The 12,455-nt window shown below is 47.2% G+C and overlaps 1 protein-coding gene across 10 annotated transcripts in view; it reads right to left on the minus strand.

Moving 5' to 3' along the window:
- The window catches only part of FBH1 (F-box DNA helicase 1), a 217,246-nt gene that overhangs the window by 165,396 nt on the left and 39,395 nt on the right, over positions 1-12,455 (minus strand). For 6 of the 10 annotated variants that reach the window (XM_086715024.1, XM_086715026.1, XM_086715025.1 and 3 more), the window contains 2 exons: positions 2,948-3,079; positions 1,967-2,456 (listed from right to left, as the gene is read on the minus strand). In XM_086715024.1, the coding sequence (XP_086571150.1) occupies positions 2,286-2,456; positions 2,948-3,079 (303 nt within the window). In that variant the 3' untranslated portion in view covers positions 1,967-2,285. Of the gene's footprint in view, positions 1-1,039; positions 1,444-1,966; positions 2,457-2,947; positions 3,080-12,455 lie in introns of those variants that run through there. The other 4 variants (XR_015254064.1, XR_015254063.1, XR_015254062.1 and 1 more) reach the window with 2 other exon arrangements.

A 12,455-nucleotide genomic window follows, 5' to 3' on the forward strand; every position in this document is an offset into this window, starting at 1 on the left:
AATCAATAAAAAATTAATTAACCAAAGTAAAATATCTGGAACTAGCTTATAACTATGTTCCTTATTTTTTCCCAGTTAATGTGGTTTAAAAAAAAAAAAGTACAGAAAATCTTGCACAAAAAACCATTCACAACTAAATAAAATCATGAAAGCCTCTTATTTTAAAGACTCTATTTTTGGGGCACCTGGGTGGCTCAGTCAGTTAACCATCCAACTTCATCTCAGGTCATGATCTCATGGTTCATGGGTTCGAGCCCACATCAGGCTCTGTGCTGACAGCTTGGAGCCTGGAGCCTGCTTTGGATTCTGTGTCTCCCTCTCTCTGGCCCTCCCCCACTCACACGCATGCTCTCATTCCCTCTCAAAAATAAAAAAGAAACATTAAAAACAATTTTAAGAAAAATGACAATTGATATTTAACACTTTTGTATTTTTACTGGGCATGTAAAAAATGCCTATTTGAAACACACCAGATATTTAGTGTCAATTTTTAACGCTTGAAAAATTAAATACCAGTATTAATATTCCTAGCTTTTGTTACTTTTCAAAACCAGTCGCAAAATGCTAGTACTGACTGACCTTTTGCTCTGTCAATGCCATTACCACACACTTCCTTTTTGTCCTTCCTGCTGTTCCTTCTGCCTAGAAAATTCTTCCATTCTTTAAAAGCTGACTATCTGTCCCATTAGCTGGGCAGCCATCCAACCTCAGCTCTGGTAAGGATGCCGGGCCAGTCCCCGAGGACCTGTGAGGCCCTCCCTCCAAGGCCGGTCCACCCCAGACTGAGATCACACTTCGTTCGCAGTCTCTGGGAGTCAGGGACCACACTGTGAGTCTGTACACCCACTAGCATGGCACCTGCCACACAGCAGGTGCTCGAGGAAGGTACAGTGAGTCAATTACAGCTCCAGCAGATAAGCTGCTTTCTCTCTGGCTGTCACAACTTCATTACCAGAAAACACGTTCATGAACCTTTGCTTGCTACCCCCCTCCCCCCATCCCTCCTCGGAAGGACAGTGAAAATTGTGACCAATCCAAATTCCTTTCACTGGCTCTTTTATTCCAAGTCATCCATGAGGCATTCATTACAGCTAGGCCGGGAACCCTGGCCGAGGGGATGAAACAGCCCCGTCCCCCTTCCACGGAAGTCTCCCCCCTCTGTGTTCAGGTCCCGTTCTGAGAACGCCCCTCAGTATGCAAACATTAGCTTGGTGTCCACCCTTCCAGAGCACCCTGGGCCCGATCCGACAGCACGCTTGCTCTACTCACCGGCCTGCACTCTAAGCGCCACCAGGCTGATGGAAGAGGCTAAGGGGAGGCCGCGACAAGTGAAGCTACGAGGCCCGCTCCAGGACGCCGCTTGGTGGGCTGAGACCAGGAGCGGCGAGCTCTCTGGGTCACGCTGCGCCAGCTCCCCTACCTGCCATCTGCATCCCTGACGTGCTGTGTGGCAAAAACGTAAAAACACCAGATCCATGTACGTCTAGACGATGTGATTTTTGTCACTGGTTTCTGTACGCACAGCTTTCTTACAACATCCACCCAGTAGCCCCAGGCAGTGAACCGGGCACCGAGGTCCCCCCTCTCCCTGGACCCCCTCCCCCTGCCAACCCCCACTGGCCAGACAACATTCCACTTCTCTCGAGTTTTCCTGATCCTCAGCTCTACCTGTGGGAAACACGAGCCTGGCTACTGTCACTTTCTGCTTGCCTTTCTGTGCACTGTGTTGCTTCCCCGTTTAAACCGTGAACCCCGTGTAATGACAAAGGCACACACCTTGTCTCACACATATGTTGAGTCCCCACGGCACAAAAATCTCTTTTTTGACCTGTCAGTTACCACCCTGGAAGTTAAGTGTCATACTCTGCTTGGTGTCTCATGGGAGCAGTGACAGAGGTGTGGAAAAGAGTAAGTTGGAGAAAGTTCAAAAACAACAGGGCTGAGGCCAAGGTGTCACACAGTGGTATGCCAGTGCTACAATGCCTGTTTAATTGAAATCTTGTAATAAAAGTTTAAATACATAAAATGTTTTGTTTTTTTATCAAAAGAACACCCCCACGTCCCCAGCCTGATGCGCACAGAGGAGGGGCAGTGGAAACGGGCTACCTACAAGGAATGGAGAAATGGCAGGTCCAACTCTCGTTGGCTTTGTATTCCTCAAAAAATGCTCTGTGAGCAAATTCAGAGTCTCAGGTGAGTGAGAACCCCACCCCTCACTGGCTTTCTTCAAGTAACTGGAATCCACACAAGGCATTCTGTACCGTGGAGAAAGCTCCCCGTGGCTTTCAGAAGACGAGGAAGAGCAGGGCTTCGTGTCTGGGCAGCACTATGTTCTCGATGGTGCGTTCCATGGAGTGCACCTGCTCGGGGGAGGCCGTCAAGAAGGCCAGCGGCCCAATGCGCTGCTCTGCACACGAGTGGCAGAGGTAGCCGCCCTTGTTCTCCTTCCTGTTGCTCTGCAGAGAGAGGGGTAAAAAAAGAGGTGAGGCGGCCGATCGAAGGACAGGGGCTTTCCACCAAGAAACTGTGCATTATCATTCTGATGTTTCCAGACCCGTGCAAACCTCTGAGGTAACAACCTATCCCGGAGCATGACTATCTAGACTAGACTCAACTCTCTCGATTCCCGCAGAGCAGAAACCAGAAACGATCAAGGCAAGGGATGAAGGGCCGAGGAAAGCTGAACCGGGCCCTCCAGGCAAACAGCTGTCCTCTAAGTGGCCACAACCCAAGCTCCCGGCCTCTGCCACACAGCCTGACTCCCGATTATTCCACCTCTGCCACAGCCATAGACCCGACATCGCCTGTGCCTTATGAAAAGCGCCTAACAAGGATTATACAGACTCTTTTATCTCGACCCAGATCAGCACACAGCTCACGTGCAATAAGATGCAAATGACTGAATGAGATTCTATGGAAGGCTAAACCTGCTGCCAAGAGCACATACGTAGGTGATGGGGAGCTTCTTCATGGTGAGCACAGTGTCCACAGGGATGGCGTTGTTGCACTGCCCCACACAGCAGCGAACCACCCCGGTCTTCAACACATTACTCGTCAGTTCTGCTTGCAAGAAGTACTCCTGAGAAAGAAAGAGTGAGACGGAGTAAGGGCAATGCCTCTCCCCCACTCTACCTGCAAACTCCAATAGCTACACAACTGGAAACACTCTTTAGACACAGCCAAGTCCTTGCATGAGAAATGCACTGCCCGCCCCGATTTCCCTCAGTTTTTCTGCTTTTCCCCTGCCTGCAACGCTGTCTCCAAGACAGAGCACTGAAAGCAGTTCAGCTGAAGCACTGAAACAAGTTCAGATTCTTGTTAAAATGACCAGGTTAAAAAAAAAAAAAAAAAAAAGTTTAATGGGCAAACATGTAAAACTCTTGGCTATAATGACACTGCAGGACTGTTTCTGGATTTTATGTCCTGCTGACCTGTCCCAGAATCATTAAACATTATTTGTATATTTGCTTTTCAACCCAGGTAAGCTGAAACAGAGGACCTTAAAAGATGTGCCCGCATCGACTTGGGACATTCCATCTTCCCAAGCTTTTGGCCGTGCTAGTGAGCGAATACTGAAGCTCTGTAAGCCTCAGTTTCTCCCCGTATAAAATGCAGGTAACAGAGAACCTGCGACACTCGGCTGTCATGAAGGAGGAATACTAACATATACTAAGTGGTCAGAGCCTGGCACACTGCCAACACCCAAATCAAGCACGAATCCCCTCCTACACGAAATGCCCCAAGAACAGGGACCAATGTCTGGTCTGCTGTGTCCCCAGAGGAATTTAACACAGTTGTGGCATACTAGCGAGACCACAAGTATCTGCTGCCCAAGTAATTAGGATCCCGTATTTTCTGGATTACAACGGGCTACTGATCTAATTTTTGCAAAATCTATATCCAGGATTTTGATTTATTTGGTTTTCTGTCTTGCAGGATCTGTCTGCCTGCTACAGAAAAGAAGATTAACAAACACTCATGTTCCCACCAATAACTGAGGGGCAACAAAACCAGGAAAGCCTTTCAAAATAAAACGATAGATTTTGCTGAAATCCCCTTTGCCTGTCATCTCTAGTCCACTCCCCAGAGACAACCAGCTTCGTGAATGGGCCGTGCATCCTTTTCGATCCATTCTAAAATGGCTTTGAGTTTATATATGCGTCCAAGAACATTACATGTTATCTTAAAGTTATTTAATACTTTGAGTTTGCTTCTCATCTAATCCATTTCTTTCAAGTGCCACACAGGATTTAATCAAATCATTCTTCCACATCTTATGTAGCCATTCTGTCTATATGGATACTAAGGTTATTTTCAAATTATTGCCCAAGATGCAGGATCGAATACACTTGGACATGCCTTCCCACCATACGTGCAAGTTTCTTTTTACAAGCACTTTGCCCACGATCCCCACCAAGAAACCCACTTAGCATTACACTTCTGTACACACATACACGCGTAGATAAAAGACTGAAATAATAGTTCCACGAAACTGTATTTAACCTTATGTGCAGTGTAGTCCTTCTCTTCTGGATTTCATTCCACCTCACCCTTTTTTAAAAGCTTATCATAGCCCACAAAGTTAGTCTCCTAAATCATGAACGCACTGCCGGCTGCACTCTGGAAAGCACCGCTCCAAACAGTGGCTCTCACTTTGGTCTTGGGACCCCCTGACACTAGTAAACATTAAGGGCTCCAAAGATTTGTTGATGTGAGTTATATCCTTTAAGATTCACAACGTTGTAAATTTAGACTAAGAAACTTTATAATGTTTATTCTTCCTAAAAATAACAAACCTATCTCCTGCTAACATGTTTTTATGAAAAACAACTGTATTTTCAGAAAAGAAAAAAAAAAGCTTAGGAGAGTAGCATTGTTTTACGCATTTGCAAATCTCTTTAACGTCTGGCTTAATGGAAGACAACTGCTTCTGCATTCCATCTGTGGTGATGTCACGTCGTGTGGAGAACTCCCAGGAGACAAAGGGGGAGGTCTTCCCAGCATCTTACAAACAGCACAGAGTTTATGCCTGAACCAGCAGCCAGTGGGTTAACGGGCCTGGTAAGTGCAGCTGTGACTTTTTAGCCAGGCCTTTTCATTTTCACCTGCCCTTGTAGTTCTAGACTCTCCTTCTTCCGGCAGGCGGGTTTGAGGTTTGCCCCTCGAATACATCCCTTCCTTGCGGCTGGCTTCATGTCCCAGTCTCTGCTGCACACTGGGCAGATGAACTTGGGTTCGGCTTCAGATCTGGCGAGCCAGCTGGGAGCTCTTTGCTGGTGGTTCGTTGGCCCCCAGCCAGTAGCGGAGGCCAGAGATGGGTCCAGGCAGCTGCCTGGGCTCTCTGCCCAAGGGTCCCTCCCTGGGGCCCCGTCCTGACTGGGTGCAGCCAACCTCCCGTGCTTAATTTAAATCTCGTGGCAAGGCAACAGTTTAGGGGTTCGATTTCGACAGACATCTCTTAGCGAGTACTTCGTATCAGATGGCACATGAGCTCATTTCTTCCTCCCATTTGGTCTGGCTCTTAGATTTCTTCCTCCCCTTCAGCTGTCTCTGAATAGGGAGGCTGGGTTCTCTCGGCCTCCCTTTCTTAAGAAAAAAGGCGGGTGAGGAAGCAATTTGGTTCAGTCAGTGGAACTCAGACTTTCAGGAAGAACCAGAAACTAGGAAACTATTTTGTTCCATTCATGAAGCCCTGACTTCTGGGAGGAACCAACACTCACCAAGCCATTCTGGGCTTCATTTCATTTGTGTGTTGCTATAGCTTTGGTATCTTTGAATGAGACCTGCTATGTTCTACTTGGAAAAAGGGACGTAACCATTTGATTCCCCCACACACAGCCCTTTGGGCTGCCTTCTCCAAAACTGGGCAATCATTTTTTGCAACACTGCTTGGCCACAATATTCATTAGACTCTGGAGAAAAACGACCAATTAACAAATCCATTAATTATATAATACCATCTTGTAATTAGGTTTGTAAAAGGGAGATATCTGGAAGTTGGGCCTTTAAGATGTTTGCATCTTGTTCGTGTATTTATGTGTGTGTCCATGTATGTTGTAAATGTGAGCTACTTTCTCTACCTTTGCGTGGTATTGCTAAAATTAATTTGTAAAAGATCTCTACTTAGTTTGTTTAAAGACATTTGTAAAAATGAGGCATTCTAAAACTCAGAAAAACAGAAACTAACCCAAGTGTTTTTTAAAAAAATGTTTTTTTTATAATGTTTATTTCTGACACAGAGACAGAGCATGAGAGGGGCAGAGACAGAGAGGGAGACACAGAGTCCGAAGCAGGCTCCAGGCTCCAAGCTGTCAGCACAGAGCCTGACGTGGAGCTCGATATCACAAACTGTGAGATCATAACCTGAGCCGAAGTTGGTCACTTAACCGACTGAACCACCCAGGTGCCCCAAAGTTCACATGATCTTTGGGGAATTATTCGGAATTAAAGCTAATTTAAAGTTGCTGGTTTACTGGAAATAATAGGGGAAACAATTCTGTAAAGCTGCAGAAGGTCCGTGAGAAAGGAATCTGGAAAGGAACTTTGTACATGGTCAGGACTAAGACTGTGGAGAACTAGTATGTAAATAGTCTGGGGACGCTCAGTCGGTTAAGCGTCTGACTCTTGCTTTCGGCACAGGTCATGATCTCACGGTTCCTGGGTTCGAGCCCTGCCCACTGGGCTCTGTGCTGACAGCGTAGAGCTGCTTGGGATTTGCTCTCTTCTCTCTCTCTGCCCCTCCTTGCCTGCACTCACTCTGTCTCTCAAAATAAATATATAAACATTTAAAATCTTAAAAAAAGTCTACTAGGGAGTGATCAACACCTGGGAAAGAGAAGAGAGACTAAGAGTGCAAGATCAGACAGAAGTTGAGCAGTGGTACAATAACAAACCTCATAGCTGATTCTCTGAGGAGTTCTAGAAGTTGGATTACCCTTCAGAATATCCTACACTAAGGCCATTGGTTGTGACCAGTGGGGTAGAGGGCATGCCCTTGGCAAGGCGGCTGTCTTCAGTCAGGGCAATCCCTGCTGGCGGCTGAGGGCTGAGGGCAGCCTTCCTACAGCTGAGAGTCCTTTGTTTCTGATGGAGACTTTGAACTAACAGGAAAACTGCATCCAGACAGATTCTTGTTTGGAACATTGCTGGTTCTCTGTTTGCTCTTCCAGATTTAAGGCTGTGACTTACAGAAATTTGGTAAAATATTCCTTTGTAAACAAATATGAAACATTTATATTTTTCTCCCAACCTGATCCCTCCAGGGTTCGGAAACTCTCAGTGACTATTTTTTTTTCCTCAGTGACTATTCTTATTTTCATGGCAATGTATTTATTTACATAAGTTCAGTAAGAAACTGATCTCCTTATGACAGAATGCAATTAGAAACACTGGTTATATTACTAAAGGTTTGACCGCAATGTCACATTTAAGGGACAACATGCATAGACTCAGATATGCCCAGACAGCTTTAAGGAATTAAGGGTGACTTCATGGAGCCACTGAAACCCCTTAGAAAACTCAGTCTGATAGCTTGCTTACAGGGTTCCTGTCAGGTGCAGGAAACTCAAGATATTTTGGAGACCTCAAAGAGAGGAATTCACCCAAATCTGTAGGTGTTCCAGGCAAAGTCTGATGGCAAGTATTTGGCTTGTCTTTTGAGCCTCAAAAAGCTGTTGAAAGTTCAATCTGAAATTCCTTATGAAAAGTTCCAGCAAAGCAGATTTAAAAAAAGACCAATCACTATTCCTGCTATGCTTACGTAAACAATTAGGCCAAGTTTGTCAAATGTGGACTTATTTTACAAGCAAAGTAGTCTTAAATTGCGAAACTACGGGACTCATCACTCTCTTACCGAATCCACAGGCCCCACCCACCCGCTGTCAGCAAGGACAACATCCAAAAGAAACCCACTTGCAACAGCAGCCGGCCTCTGACAGACCTGAACCTACCTCAGGAGGACTGGTCTGAAGCTACCCAGCTACAAGGCTCCCATGAGGCTCAGATGAAATAAGACCAAATATGGTACAAGAACGAATAATCAAGGAACAAAACTCTTGCTAATGCAGGATGCTGGGTTTCAACATGGAACTAAAGAATACGCCTACACAAGAGCAGGTTTCCATTCCTCTAACCGGGATCTTTGCCCCATTTCAGCAGGAAGTAAGAAGACGGGTGATCTTCCCAATTCCCTCAAGAGCAAAGAATGATCAAAAGACAGTGGGGATTGAAACCCAGAACAGAAGGGTTAGCGGGACTACTAAGACAGCAGTGACCTCTAACCCCACCCCCACCCCTTTCTCATTTGCCTTTCAATTCTGGGACTTCCTTCCCTCTCACCTCCTTCCAGCAGGTGGCCTGAGGCTTGCTCTCCCATCTCCCCGTATGGCTGCCTCTGGAAAAAACCCTCTCCCCACATCCGGCAGATGAACTTGGGTTTGGTCCATGTCTAGCATCTATTATCTATTGGGAGGAGACGGGAGGTTCCCAGCACGTGCTCTCTCAAGACACTGCTGAGGGGCAGGGGGCACTGGGTGCGCCCACATCCCATCATTCTAGCCAATACCTTGAAAGGTCAAACGTTTTCTCCCTTACCAGTCTGATTATTTTTGTTTGCATTTCCTGGACCATGGCAGAGATTGCTTTTTTTTTTAAATCTGTTCACGGCCACCGGGGTTCCCTTTCTGTGAACTTCTCGTTTATATCTTGTGCCTATATGACTACTCGGCTGCCAGTTTCTGACAAACCTGTAGTTGTTCATGACCTCTGTCAGCCCTACTTCCTGCTGTTGCATAAGCTCCAGGAGGCCAGAGACCCAAGTGGCTCCCAGCCAGGCTCTTAGAACAGCAGCTCACTCGGCATTGCCAAACGGACAAAAGAAGCGTCCCCCGCCATCCTGTGGCAGTCTTTTATGTGAAGCAGCGGCTCGCACAGTGAAGGGCACCGGCCGGGATCACACTGCCCAGGCTTACAGCCCAGCCCCTCCACTGGCTACCTGTGTGTCTCTGAGCAAACTACTTAACCACTCTGTGCCTCCATTTCCGTATCTGGAAAATGGCAGAATGAGCATCTCAAAGGATGTTTTTTAAAGGTTCGTGAAATGTTGGCTATTATTTTATCACACTGAAGTTTTACCTTTTGATGTAATCATAAATAGCTATTTTTTGACTTCCTATTTCTATGTCAAGCTTATTAAGAAAACCCTCCTCACCTAAGATATTTTTCTAACATTTCTAAAATTTTTCTTTTTTTTTTTATCAGATAGAAGTATATTTTTTCCTTTACTAAAATTTTTTTCTTACATTTAGATCTTTAATCCAGTTGGAATTTATTATGAGGACATAAAGAATTTAACTTGACTCCATATGGAAAGCCAACTTGCCCCAACACTGCTGGCTGACTAGAACATTCTTTCCCTATCCATCTGCAATCCCTGTTTGTTTTTTTAAGTTTTTTTTAATGTTTACTTATTTTTGAGAGAGAGAGACAAAGAGTGAGCAGGGAAGGGGCAGAGAGAGAGAGAGAGAGGGAGACATGAATCCAAAGCAGGCTTCAGGCTCTGAGCTGTCAGCACAGAGCCCAACACGGGGCTTGAACTCACGGACCACGAGATCACAACTTGAGCCAAAGTCAGATGCTTAACCAACTGAGCCACCAAATGGCCCCTTACCAATTTTTTTTTAAGTTTACTTATTTTTGAGAGAGAGAGAACCCAAGCAGGCCCGCGCTGTCTGCACAGAGCCAGAGATGGGGCTCAACTCCACGAACAATGAGATCATGACCTGATACGGAAATCAAGAGTTGGACATTCAACCAATGTTGGACATTCAACAGGTGCGCCTGTAATCCCTATTACATATGATGTTCCCACACATCCACATGACTTTCTGGGGACTCCCACTGATCTCTCTCTTCTGGCACCAACACCAGACTGCTTAAATCTTTATACTTAGAATATCCATCCACAAGTCCCCACACCAGTTCTTCCTAAGTTGGCTATTTTGGGGCTATCACTCTTCCATATGAATTTTAGAATCAGTTTATCAAATTCTAACAGGATTAAGTCCTATTGGGCACTGAGCATACCCCTTAGGGAGAAATTCCATTTCCAATCCATAAATAGGATCATTTTTTTGTAATACAATTTATTGTCAAGTTAGTTAACATACAGTGTACGTAGTGTGCTCTTGGCTTCAGGAGTAGATTCCCATGATTCATCACTTACATACAACAGTGGTCATCCCAACAAGTGCCCGCCTCAAGACAAACACACAAAAAAACATAAATAGGATCTTTAAGATGCAGAGGGACCCCACTGGGCAAAAGAGTCATTTCAAGGTCCAGCAATTGCTAAAAGCTAAAAAAATAAAACCAACTTTTAAAATCCCAAACAAGACAAAGAAATCTTTCCATATAGATGATTAGTTTGTCACGGGTGCACTGAGAGGCACAGTGCTATAGCGGGATAGAGACAAGTGTCCATCTGGCCCGAACCGGGATTCCATGGCACACGTACATGAGGCCAACTCCTCAACTCCCCAGATCTTGCTGGTGGATCTAAAACTGCCTAAAAGCTTCCCTCTGAGACCATAAATTCCACGAGACCATGGAGCGCATTACTCACTTTGTTACCCCTACCCCTCTGCACATAACAGGAGCTCCATACATCTAGTCTGTCATCAAAGTGAACAAGTGAATCAAACCACCTGGGGCACCTGTCTGGTTCAGTCAGTAAAGCATCCAACTCTGGACCTCAGGGCTCTGTGTTCAAGCCCTACACTGGGAACAGAACCTACTTTAAAAAACAAAAAGCTGGGGCGCCTGGGTGGCGCAGTCGGTTAAGCGTCCGACTTCAGCCAGGTCACGATCTCGCGGTCCGTGAGTTCGAGCCCCGCGTCAGGCTCTGGGCTGACAGCTCAGAGCCTGGAGCCTGTTTCGGATTCTGTGTCTCCCTCTCTCTCTGCCCCTCCCCCATTCATGCTCTGTCTCTCTCTGTCCCAAAAATAAATAAATGTTGAAAAAAAAAAAATTAAAAAAAAAAAAAAAACAAAAAGCTGACTCCCCTCTTCAGTGACATCTTGGGTCTCCAAGGCTTCCACAGGCATGGAGACCAGGGGCTGCTGGGAAGCACCGCCACCAGAGGAGCTGCCAAGGGCTTATACCAAACCGTGTCAAGGGCCGACAACAGGACTATGGCCAGCTGTTGAGAACTATCCCAAGGAGGAAAAGCAAAATCCAACCCCATGGCTTCCTCTGAACCCCCGGCCTTCAGGAACCCAAAGGCACGGGATACCACTGCCTACACATCCCTCCCTTAAGCGATGCCAGGCTGTTTCAGTTCTAGATGCACTGGCGCCTGGCCAGCAGTCAGGTCCTCGGGTTACAAAGGGCCGAACGAACATATATCCCTCACCAAGGACTTCCCGAGGGCGGTCCTGTCACCGTCCTCACTGCACAGGTGAGGCACGGGAGTTGAGAAATGAGGTCACTTACGCAGAAGATCAGAGAGCTGGACCACAGCAGATGTGGGGCCCAGGGCCAGTGGTCTTCCGGCAGCAGTCAGAGGTCCCTCCTAGGAGGTGGCGACACAGAGCTACACAACAAGCATGTGACGACAGCAGCACTTCAGTCGTGTAAAAAGCACGCCAAGTACCGCTGACCGAGCAAGTGCGTCCCTGCCCCGACCACCGTGCCTCTCCTCTAACGCTGGCTCTCCCCTCGACGCCTCCCTCCTGGAGCTCCGCGTCTCTGAGGGCCCCCATGCCTCCCCTCCAATACAGCCCCCCTCGGGCCGCGTGGCGCTCCTCTAACCTCTCCTCCAAGGCGCCGTGATTGCTGCGGGACCAGGTTTACAGATTAGGAAACAGAAGCACAGAGCGTACGTGACGCACCCACCTAGTGCTCGGGCGGGAGAGCTGGGATGTGCTCTGAGGCGGTCTGACCTGGGGCTGTGGACTCAGGCCCGGCCTCACAGCAGGAAGGACGCTGCTTCCGCCCAGCGGACGAGCACTGAGCACCAACTCCGTGCCACGCACCGTTCTGAGCACGTGCCTGTGCGGCTTGGAGTAAGCATCGCGGGGCCGGGGGGCTGACAGTGGTCCCTGAGTGGCCAGCCCAGCTGCACAACGCCTCATTCAATGAGGCGATTACTCCCTTCACTTCCTCAAGAGTTAAAGAAACAAAGCAACAAAAAAGCCTTCTGGTGATCAGCTAGATTTCCCAAGGGGGGCAGAGGAAAAGGGGGTTCGAAGGACCACAATGGCCTCCCAGCCCAGGCAGCAGGAAACAGCGGCTCACTTCTGTTCTAAAGCCTCCGCAGGCAGGACTCTACTGTTCACGTGCTCTCATAGTCTATCAACTATCGCCCTGCTTCCCCACAGCCTTCCTCTCTGAGCAGAGGGTGGATGTAGCCACTTCCAAAGAGGATGTCCCCAAACAAAGTCCTAAGTTGTGACAAA

The sequence above is a fragment of the Puma concolor genome, chromosome B4, assembly GCF_028749965.1.
Source record: "Puma concolor isolate L17-30 chromosome B4, mPumCon1.1.hap2, whole genome shotgun sequence".
Taxonomy (NCBI): Eukaryota; Metazoa; Chordata; class Mammalia; order Carnivora; family Felidae; genus Puma; species Puma concolor.